This window comes from Xyrauchen texanus, chromosome 44 (genome assembly GCF_025860055.1).
Source record: "Xyrauchen texanus isolate HMW12.3.18 chromosome 44, RBS_HiC_50CHRs, whole genome shotgun sequence".
NCBI classification, from domain to species: Eukaryota; Metazoa; Chordata; class Actinopteri; order Cypriniformes; family Catostomidae; genus Xyrauchen; species Xyrauchen texanus.
The window spans coordinates 13,383,428-13,410,083 of NC_068319.1; the positions used below are offsets into that span (position 1 = coordinate 13,383,428).

The window sequence follows — 26,656 nt, forward strand, 5'->3', positions numbered from 1 at the left end:
AATCATGTCACCTGTAATGGAGTAAAATGTTGTGTTAAACAAAGCAATCAAAAATTATAGCTTTACAAAAAACTTCATACTTTGTCATGTCCAAAAACATCACCAATTGTCCTTAAGCCTCTCCAAACAAATAAAACATAATAATTGATAGGGATGGGTAAAAATATTGATTTTCCAATGCATCGCGATCTTCATTTGAATGATCTCGATGTCGACTCTTAAATCCCAAGATCGATCTTTTACTCTATGCACAACACCTCACTATAATGAGAGTGTAGCCTAAAAATTTATATATATGGCAACTGGCTGGTAAATGTTTAGATGTCACTAACCAGTAAATTGTGTAGTATAGTGGTGGAGTATTCGGCAGCTCGGCCATATGACAATTAGAGTGAACGATCCTCTCTGCCCATATTTGGATGACTTCCACCTCTGGTTGCAGCGATCTTAATCCTAATACAACTAGTTTAGCGCTCCATGATGCTGGACAACATACTACATCATTTCCAATGAAGTCATCTGTTCCAAGAAAGCTAACGTGTTTTTAGCTAGATAGCACATTACGGTATGTGCTGTGTGCACATTGTGCTTCGTGTCAATCTAATGATCTAAGCATCTGATTATGTTGTGTGTGGGCTCATTTTAAAGATGATTGCCTCTTCTAAGGAATGGTATGATATATTTTATGTCCCGTTTATTTTCTAAGCAACACCTTTTTACATGTAATGTATGTCAAAGACATACTGTATACTTAGCTATTACTCTATATTTTGTTCTGTGAATAAAACCAACTAATTGAGAGCTTTCCAATGACATATGGTACATGGCTATTTGATCAGTTTGATGTTTTTACCGATTTTCAATAATATGTAGTTCAAAATTATTAATAAATTATCAAAACGGAACACTTCTGATTTTTCTGCAAATTTCAAAGCACTTGTTTAAGTTTTCAGGTCATAATGCCTACATGCATTTTAAAGTACAGCTTCTAAGCTTTAAAAATATTCCTATTTTGTGTTGGTCAAGACTGTAGTTATTCATTTTGTTTTTCATCCGATCTTAAAGAGTTTAACTACAAATAATACAAATACAAATTTACTGAAAAACTAAACTGAAACTAACAGTCAAAAAAGTACACAACCAAAACCAAACTAAATTGGGGGAAAAAAAGGAAAATTGACTTCCATGCAGAGCATTTCCATGGTAGCCAACACCCCTATTTACACTGTTAATCGCTGGACTATTACATTTATATCCCCAGTCATTTAATCAGCAAGATGAGAGATGTTGCATTATCTAATAAAGTTTTATATCCAATTAACTATTCAAGCTGCTGCCCAGACCTAGAATGAAATCAGTTAGGCAGGAAATAAAGAAGATAAAATCAATTCACTCTGATTTATGATTCACTAATGTCCCACTGATGCCACAGGCACACAAGCCACATATGACAGTGGCCAAGTTTGACCTTCAAGGGGAAGCTGTCAATAAGCAGTACAGTCTGACAAATGAAAATACTGATACATTGACGATGACTGTGGAAGGGAAGGAAACAAGTGAACAGCTGCAGCAGAGATGTGATTTGGTTATACTGTTGTCACGGATAACTGCCATGGTAACTAGCAATCTCCACGCTCGTGTCCTCTAAGTGCACTTTGCATAATTATTTGGTTTTTAAAGTATGACGAATAGAAATTATGTAACAACACTGCTATAGGTGCTCATTTACACTCCTCAACGCCATATTTTTCTCATTAAACTTAACATGAAATAGAATTCGCAACCCATTTTAATTCCGTAATGTAACATATTTCAAAGTCAAACAGGATATTCAATGAAAAAATAACAAGGTGGGATTTGATTTTATTATATGGCCGTTATATAACAGAATGTAGCTGGGGAGGAGTGTTTGAAAAATAAGGGATTAGTAATGTCACTTGAAAAGGAAAGTCGTTTCAAATGCGAAGCAATTGATTACATTTTGTTGATTACGAAGACAACTAGTTTTTCTTTGTAGTAACATTCAAATATGAATCAGCATGATATGTTCAGAAACATGTATTAAAAAAGTAAATAGGGTCAATTTTGATTTAATTTTGACTTTAAGAATTGTTATTCCAAGAAACATTGTTTTCTCAACATGCAAATCTTAAAAAACATAAAATGTTCCTCTACTGTATCAAACCTCTGCGGAGAAGAGTAAGGTCAGTGATAGGACACACAAAAATGACTAGTACATGATGGGCGGGGCATGCATGTGAGCTGAATTAGGGAGTGGCCATGCAGGTGAGGGCGGCAACAGAGATTGTTTTTGCATGCCTCATGCAGAGTGCTGTGCTCTGTACCTGGTAATCTCTGAGTCAGGGAGCAGGCCTATGTGATATTGAGGGAAGTGGGGGATTGAGTGCATGGGGCTTTTATCAAACTCCACAGGGGAGTAGAGGCGGGGAGAGGGGGCACGGTCACTCAGTTTGTTCACAGTGCTGTAAACTGGCTCTGGAGGCCTGGTATGGGAGAGAAAGAGATATACAGAGTAGCGCAGTGGGGGTTAGTGTGGTAATGTGAATTGATAGAGAGAGAGAGAGAGAGAAATACAGACAGAAAAATACAGAAAGAGAAAGATGGAAAAACAGCACTGGAAGCATGTTAGAGGAATAAGGCCTAAAACATACAATATGCAAGTACATGAACACAGAAGCTTCTAGCTACACAAGCAGTTAACTTTTATACATTTTATGTTTAATGCATAGTTTTTGTCTTTTGCTGAAAATGTTCTTTAAATTCAGTCAATACTTTGTCATGACATACTGACACATCATTCATTATTTTTAGTCCATTCTCTGTCTGAAATGGCATATCATTTTTTGTCCACGATAATGTGCAAATGACAAAAATGTGTGTCAAACTGTAACAGACCATATTTTCTAACTATTTGGAAAAAAACAAAAATGTTTCTTCTTCTAAAATATGGAGGACCAAATAACTAAAAATGAATATCATTAAATAAATTAATTTAAATCAATCAATAAATATCTAATTAAAGCATTAAAAACAACAATTGAATTAAATTAAATTTAGATTAAAATGTTAATAATGAAATCACTAAATAAATCAATACATGTTCCTTGAATTTCACTTTAGGATTAATTTGTGTCCATTTTCATTTTAGCTTTATCTTTGGGTTGATTTTTCATTTCAGCATTTAAACTTAATTTCTTTTCATTTTCAGGCTTATGGTTATTGGCACATTACTCAACAGAAATGATAAATATAAATAAATGGGGCATTTTATATTATTCTATTTTGTGACTAAAGATGCATTTAATAATTTTATAGTTTTTAATGATTTCATAGTGTATTTAATGATTTCTTTAAATATTTATTTAATTTAGAGTAATTTGGCTCTACATATTAAATACATTGTTAATACATTGTTAATTTCTAGCAGTTTTCTTTTTTCTTATTTTTCATATTTAGGGAGTAACTAAATAATTCAAATTATTGAATTCGTCATGATGCAAATTTTTCATCTTCGTTATTGTTACAAACCGTATTCAACATTTTCATTAGTAAGTTTGTTGGAAAGATAAACACTGTACAATAGCTTGACTTCACACATTCTTGCATTCTGAAATGTGTCAGGGTACAATTCATAATGCAATGCAGGTATGTGTTGTATTCTCAGCATTGCTATACTACAAACTGTCTTGTTCTATGGTAAGTATTTTTTTCAGGGACAAATACTGTCATGTCAGAGCAACAGTTTAAAAAGCATCTTGGTGAACAATTTAGATTTGTTAAATACTTTTATAGCTAGCTACCTAAATAATAATATATCAAGTTTACCACAGAGACTTGATGGTAACTCTATCGCCCCCTTGAGTACTGAGGTTTGTTACCACCACACAAAACACAAGAACTCACACTAAGTATAACATGGCCGCATGGCCTAAGGGATCAAGTGCTACTAGTTATTAGTTAAACATTTGTAAGTATATAAATCAGTGTGTCTCCGTTCCACTTAAAATTGACCATTTCAGTTTCACTCTTCTCACATATCTTCAATCAGCCCTCAGATCTCAAAAGATCATTTGAATAATTAATGTTCTGTGTTAATCCTGGCAGATCAATGTGAAAAGACTCCACAGGGAATGACACCTAGGGACATCTTGGTTTGTTATTTATTCATTCCTTTCAATTTCACTGTCTCAGAATCTGTTTCGTATTTTCAGAATTACAGCTCAGTCTGTCGCTCACTGAAAACCCACTCTTACAAAATTGGCTGTGAGGAGTGAAAGGATGTGCGTCATGAAGGAGGACACAATTGAACATTCAGAACCAAAAACATGGGCTAACTCATGTCGCTCACCTCAACTGGAAATGCTGGGAATCAAACCTGTGACCTTCCATTTCATCCAACGACGGATTTCTGACCAAAAACAGACAATAGGTTAGCACGAAGACAAAACTTCAATTCATATGAAATAATAAATATGTTAAAATGTGTATTCAAAACAGCTGAAATGAATACTGTAATTGTAATATGTTGAATGCAGAACAAAATGGACACAAAAAGTAGACAGAATTTAGGACAAAACCAAAGAAGATAATACAACAAGCCCCCTTATACAACACAACTGGGTTTGACAAACATCTTCACATACAATTAAGGGTGTGTTCACACTTGTAGTTCGGTTCTCTTGGTCCGGACCAAAAAAGAAAAAGGTACATTAAATCCTGGTTCGCTTAGCGTTCACACTGGCATTTTGTACACGGAACCTAATGATACAAAACCAAAGACCGTACCGGACTTTGCGATACAAAGCCTGTACTGAACTATACTGGGCAACATAGCTCAAATGATGAGAAGAACCAGGTATGCTAGAGGTCAGTATTATTCAAATTACTTCCTGTTTTTGGTCTGTTTAGATGTCTTTTGTCCATGTTGCATTCATATATCAATCGATCCGCACCAGAGTTCGTTTGGAAGCGGGCCGAGATCCACTTTTCATGTGGTCTCGGTCCGCACCAAGGTTCGGATGGCAGCGTTCACACTTGTTCAAATAAACCGCACTAACAGAGCAATCGCACCAGAGTTCCTTTTAATCTAACCAAACCTGCCAAGTGTGAACACATTCTAAGACACAAACCAACCACTCTAATATAATCAGATATATTGCATAATGAGTGTGTAAACTGTCTGCTTAGAAAAATATTTATGAAGTAGAGACACCACTCCAGGATATAAAACTCAGCAAATACTAAAGAAAAAAGTACTGTTTAAAACAGACTCAACAGGCAAATTTTGTTAAAGCTTTAAAATCTGCTCCATGTTCTACATTTCCTTGCAAGTTTTTAGCTTTTGCAAATTTTATTGACAGACCGAACAAATATGAACAAGAATGGGAAAGGAAACTGATGCAGGCCAGATTTGAACCTGCGCCTCCCATATGAGCACCAATGCTCAATATGTACAGAGTACATATGCTAACCACTACTCCATGGCTCCTGGAATCTTTGAGTTGGCTGAAAACTGCAGTGAGATGATTGCTGATGTGTAGCGTCTGGCTGTATTAGACATGCAGCTGTTCTTGCAGATAATGCAAGGGGAATGTATTTGTGACGGGCTCCTCACTGGACTGCTCCCTGTCTCCTTGCGTGGCTCTGGCTCGTGACTCATTCTGAACGAACTGCAGAGAAGACTGACAGACACTTCTTTACCTTCCCCACATTTAACCCCCTTGTCTCTTTATCGTTCTGTCTTTAATATTTATTACAGTAATCTTCTCTCTCTCTCTCTTTCTTTCTCTCTCTCTCTCTCTCTCTGTCTTTGCATGTCTGGTTTCAATGCATTTCTTTTAATCTGCAGTTCTCTTTTCTTTTTTGTCCTTAATACAGGGTCACAGCTTATTAAAACCATTATAAACCCTTATTATGAGCCACAGCTTACAACCTCTAGCCCTTAAACACTGACTGTGAGGCAGAGATGTAAAATTAGGTATAGGCCATTGTCACAGACTTACATTAAGGGTTTATTAACAAACTGTTTCCTGCCTACATAGGCAGCTGTTTTCTATGGCAGCATCCTAACTGAAATGGAGCCTTATAAGAGAGTTATTTGAAACGCAATACAAAAGCAGTGAGGATACGACCCCTTTAAGTTTAGGATTATGTCCTACTTGTGTAAATAACATTGTATTCTGTACGCTAACATTGTATACACTAACCTGGCCACATGACAGCAGTTACTCAGACTTAAACGGGCACAGAAGTCAGCAAAATCTGCTGCTTGCAATTCATAAATACCTAAGTACACCTCGGCTATACATCTAATAATTATAAAAATGTGCAGGGGCCGGAAATTTCTTCTTAACTACCATCTTAATTTGTAACTTAAGAAAAAAGTTACGAATATTTTGTATTCCCGAACAAACTTAAGAAGAGTTTTTTTTCTTAAATATCGGCGTAAAGGCTGATCAGACAATGTCAAAGCCTGTCTTTTTATAGGCTGTTCTTAAAAAAACATTTGAGAACATCTTAAGAATTTTTTAAGAATTGCACTTACGAACTTCTTATAATTTATCCTAAGAACTTTATTAATTTTTTCTTAATTAAGGTCATTTTCATGAATCCAGCCCCTAGTCATTAAAAGTGTGACTGTGGGTGTGCTTAGTAACAATTGAGTGTTTGCTCAAGGTAGCACTGCTTAGTGTGTATGTATGCGAGTAGGGAGCGTCCTACTCTAGCAGCTGTATTATTCATGGTGATTGTATGGTTGGGGAGTGGGCTGGGCATGAATGTGTGTGTGTGTTGCCCTATAGCTCCAGAGAAGTATGACTAACAGGACATGTGCAACTGTGCTTTATATATATCTATATTATCATGCTGTATGTGTATGTTTGTGTGCTTGTGTATTGTCCCATAGTGAAATTGGGCTCTTATGCTAAGTTTCACTAATATGCACATATGCACATCAACCCGTAATGACACGTATTCACACATACGCAAACACACATGCATGCACAAAAATGTGCTTGTCCTCCCAACTTGGACTTCTGACTACAGTCACACCTAATTCATTATTCAACTTGAGTCATAACATAAGTTCACATGTATTATGCAAATCCACATGAAATGGCCCATTCCATATTTCAGCTACAGTGAAATTCTGAGCCTTTAAACATAAAAGTATATTATATTCTGAGTCACAAGATTCCACCATTCCATTTAATAATCTACAGCAAGAAACTTAACATTTTCTGAGTACTCAATTCTACAGAAGTGTACTATGAAAAACACAGTACAGATGAAAGGGGCTGAAGATCCAGATGGGCTTATTTGTCTTCTAACACATAGAACAAGTAAACCTCTTACCCCGGCCGAGAGGAGGGAGTTTAATCCATCTCTCTCACCTCAGGGAAAGGTCACGCTCTCTGTTTAGCATGCATGTTCAGAATTCATGATCGACTCTGTGAAAGTTTTTCACAGCAGGTGGCTGTAACTGTTTCACAGTGGGAGAATATAGACTTAAAGGCTGGCCTTTATAAGTGGCAAACACATTAAAGTTGGGAGATAACAGTGGTAGTTTGGAAGGAGGATGAAATTGGGTGTTTGGTGATTTGTTATTTGTTTTACAATTTGCAATGTTTGGAATGAAACTAATGCGGGAAAACTCTGAAAGCATTGAATAACCTGCAATCTCTACGTTGTTTTAGATCCCGATTCACAGAAGAAATTATGTAAACCTAGTAATGTCACAAATATAACACAAAATGTATTGCAGTAGAATGCATTTTACATGGTACGATCTGCAACACTTAAATATAAAGACTTCCCCCGGTGGACAGATAAGGATGTGCTGATGAGCATGTGATGTAGACATAAGCCAATAAGGCTAGTGGAATTCTGGGATTATGTGAATGGTCCTCTCAGCTACACATGTACAACACATCCAACATGTCCAACACGTGCCTGAGGCAACAGCCCCAAACTGTCAAGCAACCATCGCTCCAGCATTAAGCCTGGATAAAAAAAACATTCCACTGCAAGCCTTAGAGCTCCAATACAAGCACAAGGCACATAAATACATCAACAAATCAGTCAGTAGAAAGAGACAAGCAAAACTGAAGTCAAGACTTTCTCTTTCACAGTTCTCAAGAGTTTCAAAACTCCTCTGATTCAGTCCTGGCTGTGTGCTTTAGTTTGAACAATGACTCTCTCACAGAAAACTCCAGGGAAGATGCTCAGTGTTCACAAAACCTCACTGAGTTTCAGATTGAGATGCATTGAACCAAAAACTTCCCCATAATTGCAGTCCTGAACATAAGTTCCTGAAAGCAACTCAGCATGCACAAACAACCTCACACTTTCTGCTCACACTGATATAATCAAAGATTAGACAGTTTGGGGAGATGTGGCCACTGGATCATTATAATAAATGTGGGGTAAAACAACGGATAAGAATCCTTAGCTAGACTGTTATCCCTTTATGCCTCAAAAGAAAAAATACAATAACTACTAGATTTTTCAGAAGAAAATGTGAGTATTGGTTGCCAGGGTGTTTGTTACTAGGGTAGTTGGGTTTCCAGGGTAGTTGCTACAGTGTTCTTAGAGGTTTGCCATGCAGTTGCTAGGGTGTTATGGGTGATTGCCCGATGCCCCCTGGAACAATTGCAAAACGATCGACGGTAAACCTGTTGCCCCCACCGAAAAGCAATATCATGGCAGACGAATAAAGCATTAATTAGACAATACAAAAAGTGCCTTTAGAATCAAATGATTGTTTGTTTGATTCCCGTACATTGGCGGATTTAGCAAATTGGGGGCCCAAGGCGAAGGTATGTATGGGCCCTCCTCCAAAAAAATGTAGAGACTGAATGGTGGATAGGCAGGTAAAGCTAATCTACGGCCCGTAGCAAGCCTACAGTGCTTTGGTCGGTGGCAGCAGGATTAGCACAGCTAGGGCTTGGGCTATTACTACACTGTAAAAAAAAAAAAAAAAGTAAAAAATAACAGTGAGATTTACAAAAAGATTTTCTCTGGCTGATTATAAAACACATTCGTTATGGCATGAAAATCCGAGAGAAAATGTGATCAGGTGTTGTTGGCTATTTATTGATGATGACATAATCATTATGTAGTGGCCTGATTCACTGATCTACAGAGAGGAATGCTTAATACGAATTAATATTTCACGTTTTTGAGTATTAAAGCTCTGTGAACCTACCGCATGCGAGCTAGCAGTGACAAACAGGTAATCTGAAGAACTTTAAAAACACATGGTGTACAATAACGGTTTTGAACTACAGTAAGATGTAGACCAACACAGACATCAAGAATCAGCATATGAATCTCAACAACGGTGACAATCAACAAAATAATCAGATAAAACTCTGAACATCACAAAACAAGCTACTAAAAAGTTGCAACAATAACAACAGCAAAAATAAAAGCAGATAATAATAATAAAAGAAAATACTAAAGGTGATGATACACAGGGCAACTTTTTGAGCAATGTTGCTGGGCAATGTTGCCGTCAACAGGCAACCAGATAAGACACAGGGCCTACGACCGATCTAAAATATCCAGATAGAAATGTATTGCCCATTTTCAATGGGAAAGTGCCCAAGCAACATTGCTCAAAAAGTTGCCCTGTGTATCATCACCTTTAGGCAATTCAGCATAATTTATTCATGCTGCAATGTATGCTGGGAGATATTGATGAGTTTTGATTGATGGCTCCCATCATGCACTGCACTTATATCATCACAGTTTTTGATAATGATTAATTATGCTGAATCTTGATGTCTGTGTGTGTGTCTGAAAGTTCAAACCTTCATTGTGCACAATGTTTTACAAATTCTTCAGGTTAACGTTATCACAACATATGATGGATCACATGCTGTAGAATCATAGGGCTACTACAATTACGTTAGTAAAAAAAATATGTTTTACCGTAAATTTCACAGGTTGACTCACCAAAGCCTCCTCATCGCTGTCAAAATGGCCATCACTGGACAACTCTTCCTCAGTGTCAACCTCGATAACACTGTCGGTGACGGCGGGCGGCAACAACGCGATGTCCTCTTCAATTTCTTGTTTGACGTTATCCTCACCACTTCACAGCTAGCTGCTGCTGTAGCGGCATGTTTAACTCGTTGGACGTTTTTAATCCTGTCTGTATCAGTAACGTTAGCCGTAAAAAAGTGTGTCATCTTTGGCAGCGTTGCCAAATACTTATCAGCGTCTTTTCGCTTTTTTCTTTTAATTGAGCCGCTTGGGTAACTTCTTTTCATTTTCGCGTTTAGACTCGTCTTGTTTCGTCTCTGTTTGTGTACATCCCTGTCCTCCTGTCACTGTGTGTTTATCTTTCGCGGCGCGCACCGTTACGGACCAGTCCATTTCATTGTGAAAATAGGGGGTGTATGTGTAGGGACCGATAACCATGAACTGGATATTTTAACCAGTACTTGAACGTTTCAACGTATTTCTTAAGAATGTTAATAAAATGTACAATGCTTTTGAAGCGTTCATGATGATAAGGGGCCTTTTATTTGATTATTTCTTATTATTTGTTTTAGGTTGGTTGGGGGCAGTGGTTAAATTGGCTTTTGTAGGGAGGGGGAGCCCTTATTTACCGTGAATGGTCATCATTCAAAATCCCGCCGTAAAATGACTTAGGGTTTTTACACCAATGGGGCTCTATTTCCAGTATTAATGTGTAAGGTAGGGTTGAGTAGTTATTCAAACAAAGACAAATACTTTACAATTAACTTATTTTATTATAATTTTTTATCTTGAATGTTAAAGGGGTCATGACATGAGAAACCAAATTTGCCTTGATCTTTTGGTATATAAGAGGTCTTTGTATCATTAAAACGTCCTGCAAGTTAATATTTTAAGACATCCTCCCCATTCTAAACGAATCATTTATTTAATCAAGCTCAAAATACAGCTCGTTCTGGATTCATGGTTAGAAGTGACGTGTCGGTTAGAAGTGACGTAACAGCGTTTGCATATGACCGCCTCCAGCACAAGATAACTACGCTTTAAGCGCAAGACAACTACGCTCATTTCAGTATCGCCGTCGCCTCACAAGTGTTCAGTCGATGGACAGCGAGCTCTGACAGAGACTACTTGTGCACAGGAAAATTACGATGCCACACAGATGTGCTGTTCCTGGCTGTGGTCAAACAAAACCTCTGAATAAGCTGCCGAAAGATCCAGACGTCAGGGAAAAATGGATGCAGTTTATTTTTTGCGGACGTCCCAGTCACAGCAAGGTTAACTTAAGCGTTTGTTCTGTACATTTTAAGGATGACTGTTTTGAGAACAAATCTCAATATGATGCTGGCTTTGCCAGAAAACTGTTGCTCAAAGATAAGTCCGTGCCGACTATTCTGGGAACAACGACGACGCAAACTGTAAGTAATCTATTTTAAACTTTAAACTATTTAAAGCGCAATTTCATTCATTATGAATAATCACAGTGTTTTTACTTAGTTTACTTGCATATTGTTCTGGCTGGGGGCGTCAATAATTGATACATAGGCACTGACGTTAGCCAATCATAACAGTGGGCGTTAACACTGAAGTCTTAAATGGAAAACGCCCCCAAAACAGACTGTTTGAATTAGTGGTGGAAATTTTGATTCTTTCAAGAGACTCGTTCATTTTTAGTTCGTTCACCAAAATGATTCGTTCAGATTCGTGATTCGTTTTTTCCATATTACACAAATACGTCAGCAGCAGGTGCGGCAAAATGTGTTGTTCAACTAACGTATTTACTTGTTACAAAATAAAAACTGATTTGACTTTATTAAAAATGGTGCCCTACTCATTAAATGGATAAAATAAGTCTAAATAAGTGATCAAAGTCTTTACACTCTTTTTATCTTTTAAATTACACTCTTTTCGGATGACCAAATCACATGTGTTTTTTAATTTGTTTGCATACTAGGCAGGCTAGTTAACATTTTATTTGTTTGGTCAGAACGAGTTAAACGAGGAGTTATGTTCTGTATGTAAGATATGAATTGCGCGTGCACAGTACGGATACCTGCGCTTTGCATTCACTTTCTGCTGATTGATGAACTAGATTGACAGAATGGCCGACCTGGTACACGAACTGGGTATAGCAACCAGTTCGTTCAATTCGTTCACCGAACGGGAGATCTCCTCTCGTTCAGACTCAAAACAGAGCAATATGATATTCATTCAGCAGAGTAGATCCAACCAATTACATGCCCCTTCTAAGCCCGAGCTGAAATGCTATTAGCTGACGTGAGTCACGTGGACGCAAATGAGATGGAATGACGTGACGCAAATAATCAATACTCTAAATTTTTTTTATGTTTTACAGTTTTTAAACAAACAAAAGTGCATGACATGACTCAAACATATATATTTTTATATTCATTTTTATTCACTGAACGAGATGTATGTAACAGTTCATTTGACTCGTTCAAACTCAAAGCAACACAATAAAGGGCGTATTCGTTCACTAGATTCAACAAATCACATGCTCCGTCCTCGTATCAATACTCGAAGGCTATTGGCTCGAGGTTTAGTCACTCTTTGTCTTTGACAGATGAAACGGTCCACAGAGCTACACGGTTCATTGAGCTGCGCATGCGCGCAATAGCGGCGCGCAGTGGTGGAGGGAGGAATTTCAGTGAACGAGAAATATGAGTCAATGGATAACGTGAACGAGAATGATTCGTTCACCTAAAAGATTCGTTCAAAAAGAACGATTCGTTCACGAACGTAACATCACTAGTTTGAATCAGAGGATGAGAAACAGGGTGGGAAAAGGTCATAAATCACTAGATTTTAAAAGTTTTTCTTAAAAAAAAAAATATATTAATACTATAATTGCACCTAAGGGAACATAATAATACAATAAAAAAACCCATGTCATGACCCCTTTAACAGGCAGGCAACGGATTTCAACGGAACATGTTTGAAAATATTGCAAGCCAGAGACGAATATGTAGCTAAGTGTATTTTTTATTTGTACAATTTAGAAACGTTGAAGTCCCTTCGCACCTGTATGTTAATGTAGCTCTTGCAGTAATTATTTATCATATTCATGCAGCCTGTGTTATTCTGTTGAGTGTTGAAAACCATCGAGGAGAAACGCATCATGACACTTTTAGCATGTAAACGGGTAAAGAAAAAAAAAAAAATAAATAAATAGTACACTCGCCCGCTTTGCAAGAAACATTAAACGTTCTATAAAGTTTTTTTTATTATTATTAGTAAAACTGAATAATAAATTAACAGGGAAGTAGAGTTGGAAAAAAAAATATAATCTCCACCTTTATTGAGTTTTGTAATGCCTGATAGAAAAGTATCTATCTTTGTAGCGCAATACAATACTTTAGGCAATTGCAGAATAGTCCCATTAGTCACAGATACACTTCAGAAAATTGAGTACACATCTATTTCTGGCCTTAAAAATTACAAAAACCAAATCAATGCAGAACATTGTATCTCAAAAGCATTACAATGTGGCCCCCCCCATGCACTACTTAAAGCCCGATGTGGCCCCTTTACCAAAATAGTTAAAAATATTAATAATTACACACATCACCTTTACAAATTTGTTTCAGGATTTTACAGTAAAAGTAACTGTTATATTTTGACAAAATATTTCAGTTTCAAATGAAATAATCTAAAGGTAAAATTTATTAGACATCAACAGTGGCAGTTTAAAGTTTCAAGATGCGTTTCAGCTAGTATTTATTTTTCATAAATACATTCATTTATTATTATTATTACTATTATTTAAGACTAGCACACTGACCTAACCATGGTAATGAGGAGCCTTTCCTTCTGTGTAATATGTGTATAAATATTAGGTAACAAATGGGATAATAATGGGCTCATGTACAGACAGGAGCAGTCTGGCCTCACTGTCGTGCACCTACAGTATATGCAAACTGTTAAAAATTAATATATTACTTTATATGCTCACGCAGCTGATGTTATTCTTCATTTAGTAGTTCATTTAACATGTAAACTAACATGCTTTAGTTATATAACATGTTCTAGCTACATGCTATTTTTATATTCGATCGCTCTAGCCGTTAGCGGGATTCCATGGTAACGTCGCTGTCTTAGAATAGTGACAGTTTTCCCCTGATGGTTGTGGGCGGGGTGCTGAACCAGCGATTAATGCATTTATGACGTCTGATAATTCCATGTAGCCTGGGTGTCTCTGTGTATTCTTGCTAATTACTCAGTCTCATATGCCATGTATTTGCCAGGAGTCAGGAGATGAAAAATAATTTAAGTGGAATAACAATATTTGGTGCTGAAGGAGACGGAGCTGAGCTCCGGCAGGGTGTGTTGTGGACCTGAGGAGGCGGAGCTGCGCTCCGGTGCGCTCCGGCCCAATTTAACCTCTGGTTGGGGGCCCCCCTACTTCGACCGCTGGTAGGGGGCCCCAAGCAGCCGCCTACCTATGCCTCTATATTAAGACCGCCTCTGTTCCCGTATCATTAAACAAGCCTACTGTCGACAGCAATCCATTTTGCAATTGAGTTCATCAATCTGTTCTGTTCTCACAGGACGTGTTCTTGCATTCTCTCTGTGCTATTTTTAATTGTCGTCTATGTACATGTGTCAGGCAAATGCTTTTGGTGCATCTCACTGCTTTTCATAATTATAACTCCACATTTTTAGGCTGCTTTGTCAAGTTTAAAGTAGTTAAAACTTTGAAAGTTGTGTCTCAAGACCCCTGCATTATGTTGTGCTTCGTCCAGTTGAATTGCTCCAATGGTTTAAAAATATGTATTTTATTACAGAATTTATGTACGGATCAGGAGGCATGATTAATTGCGCACATTTTTTAACACATTATTTTTAATAGAATTAATCACACTAAATGAACGCATTAAATTGACAGCCCTAGTCAACCCATCTTATATAAATACACTATTATTACAACAGCACATACAGGACTACTAAACATCCAAGATCAAAAAACATAAAGGGGCTAAGAAGAATGAGAGAGAATATGGCTGGGGCAGCAAATCCCAAAACAATCCCATCACGAGGCGTGATGACAATCCTTGATTGTCTTTCGGATTTTCCACAGTACACACGAAGGGAAGGGGTGTGACACACAGTCTACCTGTGGGCATTGGCGTCTAGTAGAGAGGGAGGGAATTACCGTAGGAAGGAAAAACCATCCAACCTGTTAATGTCCTCCTCCCCCTGCAAGTGCCTGGGCAGGGGGGAATATCGGCTGGGGGAGATGGGCGGAAGACTGGATTTATATTCCAGAGTGCCGTTATTACCAGGGGAAGAGATATGATTTTCCATAGAGGGTGAGAATGCTGTCGAGAGAGAAAGTGAGAGAGTTTATGTAATAGACAAAACTAACAGGACTCGCTGGCATTGACTAATCATAGTTCCAATCAATATATTAACCAATAAAACAATACCACATCAACAGTAGCAAACTTCTAAAACATTACTCTGGATTGCATAAAGCATAATTATGTATTACATGATGAAGGGTGAATGTGGTAAGAATCACTCACAGTGTGTGATATCTGGAGGCCCATAGGGGTCTGAGAGATAAACACTTGTGGGTTTCCCAACCTTCAGGTACACCACATCTGACGTGTTCTTTAGTATGGCCACTGCTTCTTCATGGGTCACCTCTTCTAGAGTGTAGTTATTCACCTGAGCAAGAGAGAAACAGAGAAACCAACGTTACGAAGACAGTTATGCTCTAGTGGTCAATGGCTAATCAGCGCTGCCAAATGTGTCCTGCCCAGTGGATTACACACAGCACTGATCTTGCTAATTAAATCAAACTTGGTCTTAAAGACTTTAACAACCCCCGTGGATTAAAAGCAACAGAGTTTGACACTGACACTCGAGCGAAACATCCAGAATGTAATCAACATTTTGGAGGCAGCTTATTCCAGAAGATCTCTAAAGGAATACGTGAGAGCTGCTTCCATACGCTTGGATGGTGAAACGTGAAAACATTCACATAAACAATTCAATGGAAGGGTTCATGATTCCATAAAACTGGAGATTATTTTACTAACAAAATATTACTAATAGTACCATGGAACTATCATATTTCTTTGACATGTACCATGGTCCTACCATAATTTTTGAACATGTACCATGATACTACCATGTTTTTTTTGAACATGTACTATAGTAATACTATGTTTTTTGGGCATTTACCATGTTACTACTATGTTTGGACATGTACAATGTTACTACCATGTTTACTTTAATATGTACAATGTTATTACAATGCTTTTGGAAATGTTCAGTACCATACTTATACTATCATGCTTTTTGAACAAGTACCATGGTACTACTGTGTTTTTTTCATGGTAATACCATGTTTTTTGGACATGTTCTACAGTACTACTGCGTTTATTTGAACATGTACTATGGTAATACCATGTTTTGGATATGTACAATATTATTACCATTGTTAGAACCATTGTCCAAAATTAGGCCCTTTCACACTGCAGGTAAAATCACTGCAAACAAAAGTCTGTTTTAGGTACTTTTCCCCGGGACTAGTTTGTCGCATTCGCACCTCATAACCAGCAGGGGGGCGTGGGCGGGTCGTGGGGGCGTGTTTATAATTTTATTACCTTTGTTTTATAACAAATGTTCAATCAACTATCATAAACTATGCATCATTTGAAAGCTAAAACACTCAAGAATCACGTTCTGAACTTGTTTTTGCAATCAATACACCAGAGAGGAAAGGGTTAAATTAAATGCTGACAGACCGACCCTGTAAATATGAACAAAATGAACGGCAATACTTATCTTTCATCTCCTATGGTTCAGATCAGTTCGGACGAATCCAAGAAACACCAGCATACATTTCAATTGTAAGGGTCTACTCTTCAAAATGCATCCCACTTTTTAATCCAAAACAACAAAAAAATAGGGAAAAAAAACGAAATATCCTCCTCAGTTTTCATGAGCGCTTCCAGTTAGAGTAATCCATCATGTTCACTTTCAATGAAATATCGATTCTAATTTGTATTCCAATGTTCAAAAACCATCTCTCCCCCGTAGTTTGGACTGTTTCCGATAAAATGAGCCATTCCCTGTTTCTCTCCTTCAATCACAGGCTCTGACCAAAATATGAAGGGAGCGCAACAACAGGCTGCGGGACCTGTCACTCTCGCACCTCGGTTTTTGACTGGATAAAAGCCACCCAATGTCTGGTCAGCAAAATTTTGATGGGCGGGAGTATTAACCAACTAAAACATGATTGCAGTGATTGACAGTTTGCTTAGTTTACCTCAGAAGATCTGTCTAATACATAGGTCTAATACAAGTGCGTCCACTCGTGCGCTCTTCGTCATTTTACGCTACAGCGCACAGTTTTTACCATTGTTTTGCTACACGGAGCTCGTTTCAACGCTGGATTTATTCTAACATTATATCTAACAATCTACATCATGGATCGTCGACTGAAGAGGAGTTTTTGTGGTGTTGAGAGTGTTTTGGAGGAGGTAATGAGGAGTAGTGACGAAGAACAGCAGAAAGACGCAGAAACAGACATCTTAGACAGAGAGAGCACGGTGTCGAAGTGTCGATTCGGCTGAAGAGGAGATGTTTCTCCATGGACTCGATCCCGTATTAGATCGGTAAGTTGAAACACATCGTCTTGAGTTTTTATATTTATGAAGTATTGGCAGTTTTTCTGTTCATATCATGTTTTTGATTATAAAATGACTAGCAAAGACACGAGGCTACACGAGTAGCTAGGTGATAGCTGTATATTATACATAAAGACATAATATTTATATCACACACACACATTATATTTATGATGCATATAATATAACAAAAATGGAAGGAAAGGATTACAAGAAGTCAGGTGAAGATGGTTTTGATTATAAAATTACAGTGGAGAAGACTAGCAAGATATGAGATTACAGTTCTAGGTGTATATGAATAAATGTTTTGTTTGTTCCTGCTATAGTGAGCTATCATATGCATTTATTCTATTTGGACTTTGTTTGTTCTGCTTGGTTTTGTTCTGCTTGTTTGCTCTCTCTTTCTCTCTTTCTCTCTCTTTTGCAGTGGGTGTCTTCTGATTCGAGCCATTGGAGCAAGCGTAAGTACTCACACATGCATACAGTGTTGTAATTTTATTTGTTCTGCTTACACACTTTATCTTTCCTGTCTTTCAGTGGCTTTGGTTTCCAGTTGGTAACAAACCTTGTTAGTGACTGCCTTGGATCAACATAAATACTGTAAATACTGTAATTGATTTTTTTTTTTTCTTTAGTAATTGGATATTTATTATAATTATCAGTTTATTGTAATTTATTTGAGTAAAAAACACTGTTGCAATTACAAATGTTGTTTTCTTTTTATATAATTTATTAATTAGTTGTAAAACGATCACTTTTGAAATGCATACATGAAGTGAGTTTTTTTTTTGTTTCACTGTTTTTGCTATCAGAATTGTTCAAAATAGAGTATTTTGTTAAAATGTTGTGCTGAAATCATTTTTTCATGTGTGGTTTGATGAGCAGAACAGTTCTGAATTGATATACATGTATGTAGTATGTAGTGTTTACTCCTTATGTCATTTGGTTACCAGATGTCCATTTGGAGTCTCCAAATGGCCTTTTGGAAAGGACGCCTAGACTTTCCCTGAATAAAAGCTTACAGAAACTACATTTTTGGGAGTATCATCTTCAAATTTGAATCAGAACATGGTCAGACATTCAGTTTTATCTTTATTGTGTTTTCAGGCCTTTAACATAAAAGTCTGATACATTTTTCCCTAAATGAAATTCATTCATAGAAATCGTGAGTCACTTTCATGTAAATTTGACCTTGTTTTACTCTGTTCCTATGCTACTTTTGAATTAATATGACTCTTGGGTAACAAAGTTTCAAGTGTCTAGTTTAAAAAAATATCAGAGTTATGAATGTGGACCATATGGTTTAGGAGCTACAGACATTTGTATTTGGGTATGTCATTTTCAGAAAATTCTCAAAAATAGGGGTGCTGGTTAAGAGGAACTATTATTCCTCGGAACCGTTTTCGGGGGATTTTTAGCTCCTTCTCCGGAAAACGTACTTTGGGGGTGTATAGGGACTGTGGGTGACAAACAGGGGCCTGGTTAGCTCAGCGAATATTGACGCTCACTACCACCCCTGGAGTCGCGAGTTCGAATCCAGGGCATGCTGAGTGACTCCTGCCAGGTCTCCTAAGCAACCAAATTGGCTCGGTTGCTAGGAAGGGAAGAGTCACATGGGGTAACCTCCTCATGGTTGCTATAATGTGTGGTTCTTGCTCTCGGTGAGACATGTGGTGAGTTGTGCGTGGATGGGTTGTGTGTGTGTGTGTGTGTGTGTGTGTGAGAGATTTCATCGGAAGACACGCTTTGAGTTTTCATCACATCTGTACTGTTTGTACTGTGTGACTACTATGCTCAGGGGAATCAATTCCACTCAGGGCGTAACATGATCTTCTGTCATTCATACTATTAAACATAAATAGTGTATGCTTTGTATTGCACTTGTTATTGCACTGTTTAAGATTTTACATGGCCTCCTTTTCTTTCTTAAGTATCTGAAAAAATGGTATAGAATCAACTCTTGGATTTGATTCTGAAAACCTGGAATCAGGATTGGAGTCTACAGTTTTCTAGTTAATGTGTTTTAGGAGTACATGCACTAATCATTAAGTCAACAGACAGATTAACCAAATTTAACAAAGTAGGATGGAGTAAATTTGGCTGTTGGACCGCTAAGAATTTTCCTTTTTTATTTAGCCCAACAATTCTTATTTTAATTTCAAGTGTGTTTGAAAGGATGTTTAGGTCATATTTGAAATCTTTCAGCCATTGTATATGTTTAAAATGGCTGTACAGCTGGAGGTCAAAGGTCAATGTGACGTACCATGAGCAGTCTGTCTCCAACCTGCAACCTGCAGTCCTTCTGCGCAGCACCCCCATCGATGATTTTTGTGACATAAATGCTGTTATCTCCAGGGATGTGTTGGTTGCCCACACCACCTGCAATACTGAAGCCGAGCCCTATGGGATTTTGAGAAAGGACAAATCAAAACTGTTAGCTATGTCCCCATGGTCACAATGACAACAAAACATAACCTCTCATTTATCATCCCTATCTCATCCCCACACCAGTTCAGTTCTAGGTTTCTATGCTAAATTTGGTTAAGTTCACAAATAATCCAAAGTTCTTGCAAAACACCCTCAAACTAATGTACACAAGAACATTTGAACTCTTAACAAACGACATACCCAAAGTAAAACTCTTCCAGTTCTTGAATCCTTAGTCTACAAATACAAACATGGGCTCATTTGAAAGTAGACACTTAGACATTTGTTACTCAAGAGTACAAATGTATCACTGAAGTATAAAAAAATTAGTTAGAGCTATTCAAATATTTTGAAATCTTATTTATAATATATATATTTTTATATGCAAGACTATGTGTAGTGCCCCAAAAACACATCTGATACAAAGCCGCATGTCTGCTGAAGGTCTGACACAATTTTGAAGTTGATATGACCAAAACTCTTTGTTCCATAATGATTTATGCAAGTGTACATCCAAAACAAAAGGCCACTTGGAGGCACCAATAGAACACTTGTAGTAACTCTGTAAACCAATTATTGAAGTGGTTCAAAACACACAATTTCAATGTAAAAAAAATATCACATAAACCTAAATAAACCAAAATGTTTTCCACTTCGAACCTTTGCAAATTAGCATCAGGGACAATACAACCCTCATATTGTTGTTTTCATCTTTTCATTAGTCAGTCAAAAATGTATCTAGCTTTTCATTGGCCAGCTTTATCCAGATACAAACATGGATGATGCAAATCTTTTCTTCACTTGTGTCGACTGTCCTGTTTGGCTATTTTGAATGATTACCCAATCACAACTGCACAGAATTCTTTTTATCATTTTGTTTGTAAGACCCTCCCAAATATCATGTTTGGGTGTTTTGCTACTGAAACACTACACAGAGTATTCACATGAATGATAGCTTGTTTTGAATATATAAAACCTGAGCAAAGACAGATCAATATTTCTTCATATTTGTACATTTTTGGACTAAAATCTCTAATGGATATTATTTACTAACTTTTGCAATGAAAGTCATACCGAAGTTTGGAGGACTGTGCTCATCTGTGTTTTTCTGGAAGACAATAAATGTCAGAACTTCCGGTTTCATATTCCGTGTTTTGATTTATTTGAAAATCTTATTGAAAATCTCATTGTTGTAACTTTGCGATCATCAAAATCTCTTTAAATTATCAAATCTTGACACCCAGATCTTTCAAATGATATATTGGATGTCAATATTAGTTTACAATTACACAGTTTAAACATGCATCGAACATAAATTAAATGTAAATAAATACACAAGTGGGTCATTTTTGACCCACCCGTCATTAAGAGGTTAAAACATTAACATTAAAAAATGTATGACAAAAATGTGTAGTCTATAATATCCCTAAATGCTGTTAATGTACAGAATCTTCCTGCAGTTGATGGTCATTAAGCACTAGTAATATACAGCACTCAGAAGTCTTTCAGACCAAAACGTATGCACTTTCCTGAAATGTAATCTAGTTCCAAGGCCTTCTAGAAAAGAAAAGAAATGTTGTAGAGTGTTATTGGTGTTTAGGATTTAGAGCGTGCATGTTGCCTGAAGCTCTTCCTCTAAAGTTTTGCAAGTGCCGTTGTGTGCATGTGTGTGTGTGCGTGCGATATGCCTTTCTCTCTTCACTATGAATAAAAGCCAGGAGTCTTTCTCAGAATATGGCTCTGTTTATTGCCCTGCCCAGACAACTACTAACACAGGAAAATGGAAAGCAGAAAAATAACCAAAAACGTGATACCTCTCTGGCTCCATGGAGTGTCAAATGCTGTTTTTGCTGCGTCTGGTTAGGACACATTATGGCAGCTAAAGTACAGCGCACTGCCAGAATGCTTAAGAACAGCTAAAAAATCTAAACGTATAAATAACTTTTAAAGAAAACATTTAGTCAACCTTACTAATCGACCAATCGGTTGTTGGGCGACTAGTTGACCATCATGACCCATCCAAAGCACAAAAACACCTCAAGTAACAGCTCAACATTCTGTGGTAATTTAAAATGTGAAACCTTTTGGTCCTTTTATGAGTTTGATTTCGGTGACGGTCTCCAGTATTGGTCTCCTCCTGCGCACATAGAGCCGTACAATCGATCCAGCCGCTTTCAGAGCCTCCACTGCTTTACTGTGTGACACCTCTGACACATCTGAATCGTTCACACGCAATATACAGTCATTCACTCTGTGGAGAGAAAGAATAGCAAGGAGTTAGTTTTCTGAAGTCCTCGGTGCGTGGCAAGACCCCTGTGGAGAGCTCTAGATCGTGGCAGCATGTGGACCAAGGACAGTCATCTCCAGGGCATGCTCACATACAGCAGCTGAGACCAAGCAAACTCGAGCACACACACATACTCAAACCAAACGATGCATGTGTATACAGCATGTGTATATAGTGGGGTTTAAAAGTCTGAATGCATTTATGGAATGCTTCTATTTAGCATTTTTCTAAATGACTAAAAACACTTCCATTACAACTTCTATTATCAGTGCAACAATTTGAGAAATTTAAAATTGCACTCAAGCTGGCATGAACTCCAAAATTTGTGCAAAGCCTGCTGATTCATTTTATTCCAGCATGATTTGAGAATGTTTCAAAGAGCATCTTGTGCGCTTCAATGAAAGCAAGAAAATCTGACCTTTCATGGTCAATATCACAGATCTGCTTATTTAATTAGTGACCTTAAAGTAGTGTCAGAGGCGAATTCTCAGGGCAAGCAAATCCTTCTCTGCTGGCCTAACATGCCTAATAAATCCATTTTTCATTCTCATTCAACTTTTTTGACTGTGTTTTCAATCGCTTTCCACTTCCAATTCATCTACAATCAAATTGGGAAAAACAAAAAAGTTTATCCAGTCAAAATGTATTCATTGATGTTAACAAGTGAAGCATGATGGCTGTTTCACAATTAGCATGCCAAAGCAGTTTGTGAGTCTGAGCTCCACCCCGTTAAAGGAATACACATCAAAAAGAACTTCTTTCTTCTGCAGAACAAAAATGAAGATTTTTAGAATTCTTCTTGAGTATATATATATATATATATATATATATATATATATATATTATCTGATCAGCATAGTTTAAAAACCAAACAGAACTCTTCAAAACACAACTACATTTAGTTATCTGAATTTATATGCATTTCTTTGCCCAATTTTGCAATTTGGATGTAGCCTGAATGAAATACGAACATGAAATACTGAAAAACCTTATTGGCAACTGCATAAAATTACTACATATAAATGCACAGCCAATGGAAATATTATAAAATAAATTGAGGTAAACTCAAAAGGAAAGTTTGACAGTAACTATGGGGGGCTTAGAAGAGTGTCACCTAGGAGGACACACCTGTTTTTCTAACAAACTCATCCTCATTTTCTCTATAAATGTAAAGTGATGGGAGTGCCCATTCCCTACCTTGCAGTGACATTTTCCTGAATCGCAATAGAAACGTTACTTAAAAATGTGGTTTAAAAATGTCTATCAGTATGTCATCCACTGGGTATGTAGTTGTCTACAGATTGCTTTCCTCTTACAATCCCCATGTGTGGCTTTCCACTGTCCAGCTTCATAAAGGCTGATCATACACCTACATAGAAAACTCTGATGCACCTTCCAATCCTTAAAAAATTAATTCCAATGCCTGCGGGATTTTATCCGATGCCTGTTCTGCTTCCAACACTCCCAAAGACAAATAAGAGTAGAACAGAAGAAAAAAAAAACACTTTACACAATGTAATTGCTTCTTTAAATGGTGTTCACCTCCAACTCACGATAAATCTATCACAGCCTCTTGCCAAACGTTCAAAGTGTCTGACTCTTTTAAGAGAGAAAACAGAATATGGGGTGGACGGGAAAGGGGAACGTAGAGAAAGTTAGAGATGAAGTTTGTGACGAGAAAACACAAAAGACTGCAACAATGGAGGAGGAGAAAGGGAGAGTGAAAAATAATGGGAGTGCGAAATGGTGAGGGAAGGATTGGTGGTGCTCAAAGCTTTGGCTCTGACAGTACTGATAGAAAGAGAAAATAAAGAAAAGAGCCAAGTCATGGAGCAGAGTGGGGCGAAAGGCTCAGATAGGCTTGTCATATGCAGCTGCTGCTTTAAAATGACACACACACACACACACACACACACACACACACACACACACACACACACACACACACACACACACACACACACACACACACACACACACAGGCATAAAAAACATAAGAAGATCTGCTGTCTCTCCAGCTCAATCTAATTATGCCTCCCTCTAATAAAACAACCCTCTTAATCAACTCCTGATCGGCCTGACATGAATCTCAAATACATTACAACCAGAAATAGAAACTCCACAGCTCACTGCTTATCAATTAAACAGCCTTCTATCTGTTTTTATTATAAGATTGCTCTTTGATAGCTAATGAGACTTAATATAGTAAACAGTAAGAGTATAAAGCTGTCAAATGATTGTGGACAGCCTAGCTCGGATCATTTTGTTTAACACATTTCAAGCTTAACGCATGCTCTGTAGTCTACAACATCACCTTGCATAGCTGGCATTAGAAAAAAGACACAGAGGTGCAAAAAACATGATGACAGTTATAATCAACAGATAATTTTTTTTTTATCATGAACGGTTAATTTTGAGAAGGAAATTAACTTGAGACTTCCGAAAACAAGACGTTACCAAATGTAGCAGGAAAATTAACAACAAGAACAGTGTAAGCAGGGCTGGTAATCTGGCATAAAGGGCATTTTCCTGGTGGGCCGTCGCACTTTGGGGCCGTTCAGGGGCGGACTATCCATCGGGAGAACTGAGCAGGCCACTGGGTCGACCGTGAAACGTGTCGAATGGGCCACGTTAAGCTATAAGGACAGTGAACACCCCCCTCCCCCCATGCAAGCAAGTCTAGTGCATGCTGGGAAAACCAGCTTTAAAAAGTTAAGTAGCATTTACTTATTTTATTTACCAGTGAAATTTACTTTTAAAAGTAATTTTTCTACTTTAGGATTGATACATGATGACATATTGTAAAGATAACAAATAATCATAAATCATATTTACTTATAAACTATGAGAGCATTTTTACATGCTTGAATTGAGTACAAATGCAAAATGTACATAATATTTTTAAGTTCATGCTTAAATTCATTTATTGAATGTAGAAAGTACTTAATCCTTTCTGAAAAAATCTAAATATGAGAAGCAGGAGATCTCTCCATTTGCTCTCCATTTAATCAAATTGCTATTTAGGAAAACCTATTGAGATTTGATTTGAGATCTCATGTATGATTTCTTTAACCCTAGAGTTACACCAATAAGGTTTCACAAAAATATATAGTCCTTTAAAAATATATGTTTACAAAATCACTACAAAAAACTGTTGAATCTTCTTTTATATAAAATATATAATGCATACTCTAAATGTTTTTTTTTCCCCATAGAAGATTGACATGATCTAAAACCGATTTGGTCAGGTCTGTTCATTTTACCCACACACTTCACCTCAGACGTCGCAGATGGTACATTTTTTAAAGTATCTCACGGTCAGAGTGTGTGGCAGTCAGCAGAAAACTTTAGGTAGTTCAGCTCTCTAGAGAGACATTAGGACTGTGATGAACAGCCCAGTTTCAATCATTTACAGCACATAGAGGGATAGAGAGGGGGAGGAGAGAGGGAGAAAAACAGAAGAATTGCTCTAAGAAGCAAGAGCAATAAGCTAGATCGTTATGTCTCGAAAAAGACATTTGCTGTGTTATCTACTGACTTTATCTCCAATTTAGCACAATATAATTTCCTCAAACTATCAAACAAATACATCAACATATTTGAGGTCAAGATGAAACATTCTGCAGCACATTTTGCTTCTGCAATGTAACATATTTCAGAATGAAACAGGATATTCAATGAAAAAAATGCATGACAGGACTTTTGATTGGGATTGATTGGAGGGAATGATTGATTGAAAAGTGGTCATTCAATTCCAGAATAGATCTTTGGTTGGAGGGGAGGGTTTGAAAAATAAACGGGATGGTTGATTTCATCCGAAAAAGAAGGGCGGGGGCAAGCTACATTTTAATGACAGACTATTAAGACAAAAGCATTTCTTTGTAATAACATGTGCAACGAACCGTGAGCAATAACTAGGTGGATTAGATTAGGAATGTGTATTAAGAAAGTAAACAGGGTACATGTTGATTATATGCTGACTTTAAGCCTTGAATGGTAAAATAAAAGACACATACACACTAACACACCACTGCAAGCACAAAGGTAAATGTATGCTACAAAACACTAGCGCACCTGAGTCTGCCGTCTTCAGCTGCCGCTCCACCAGGGATTATCTTGGTGATGAAGATCCCCGGATCGTCCCCGATGTGGGGGTTATCTGTACCGCCTGCTATACTGAACCCCAACCCTGAGTTACCCTGAAAAGAAACATATGGTATACAGTAAGCATATGGAAAATGTATAGGTCATCATGAGAATCAAGAGAAGGATGTGC

At 37.3% G+C, this 26,656-nt stretch overlaps 1 protein-coding gene across 17 annotated transcripts in view; it reads right to left on the reverse strand.

Annotated features, from left to right (window-relative positions):
* The window catches only part of LOC127637071 (disks large homolog 2-like), a 252,995-nt gene that overhangs the window by 66,703 nt on the left and 159,636 nt on the right, over positions 1–26,656 (reverse strand). For 13 of the 17 annotated variants that reach the window (XM_052117936.1, XM_052117928.1, XM_052117938.1 and 10 more), the window contains 7 exons: positions 26,455–26,579; positions 22,175–22,344; positions 19,930–20,066; positions 15,552–15,696; positions 15,179–15,344; positions 4,370–4,429; positions 2,346–2,504 (listed from right to left, as the gene is read on the reverse strand). In XM_052117936.1, coding sequence (XP_051973896.1) covers positions 2,346–2,504; positions 4,370–4,429; positions 15,179–15,344; positions 15,552–15,696; positions 19,930–20,066; positions 22,175–22,344; positions 26,455–26,579 — 962 coding nt within the window. The remainder of the gene's footprint in view (positions 1–2,345; positions 2,505–4,369; positions 4,430–15,178; positions 15,345–15,551; positions 15,697–19,929; positions 20,067–22,174; positions 22,345–26,454; positions 26,580–26,656) is intronic. The other 4 variants (XM_052117940.1, XM_052117942.1, XM_052117933.1 and 1 more) reach the window with 3 other exon arrangements.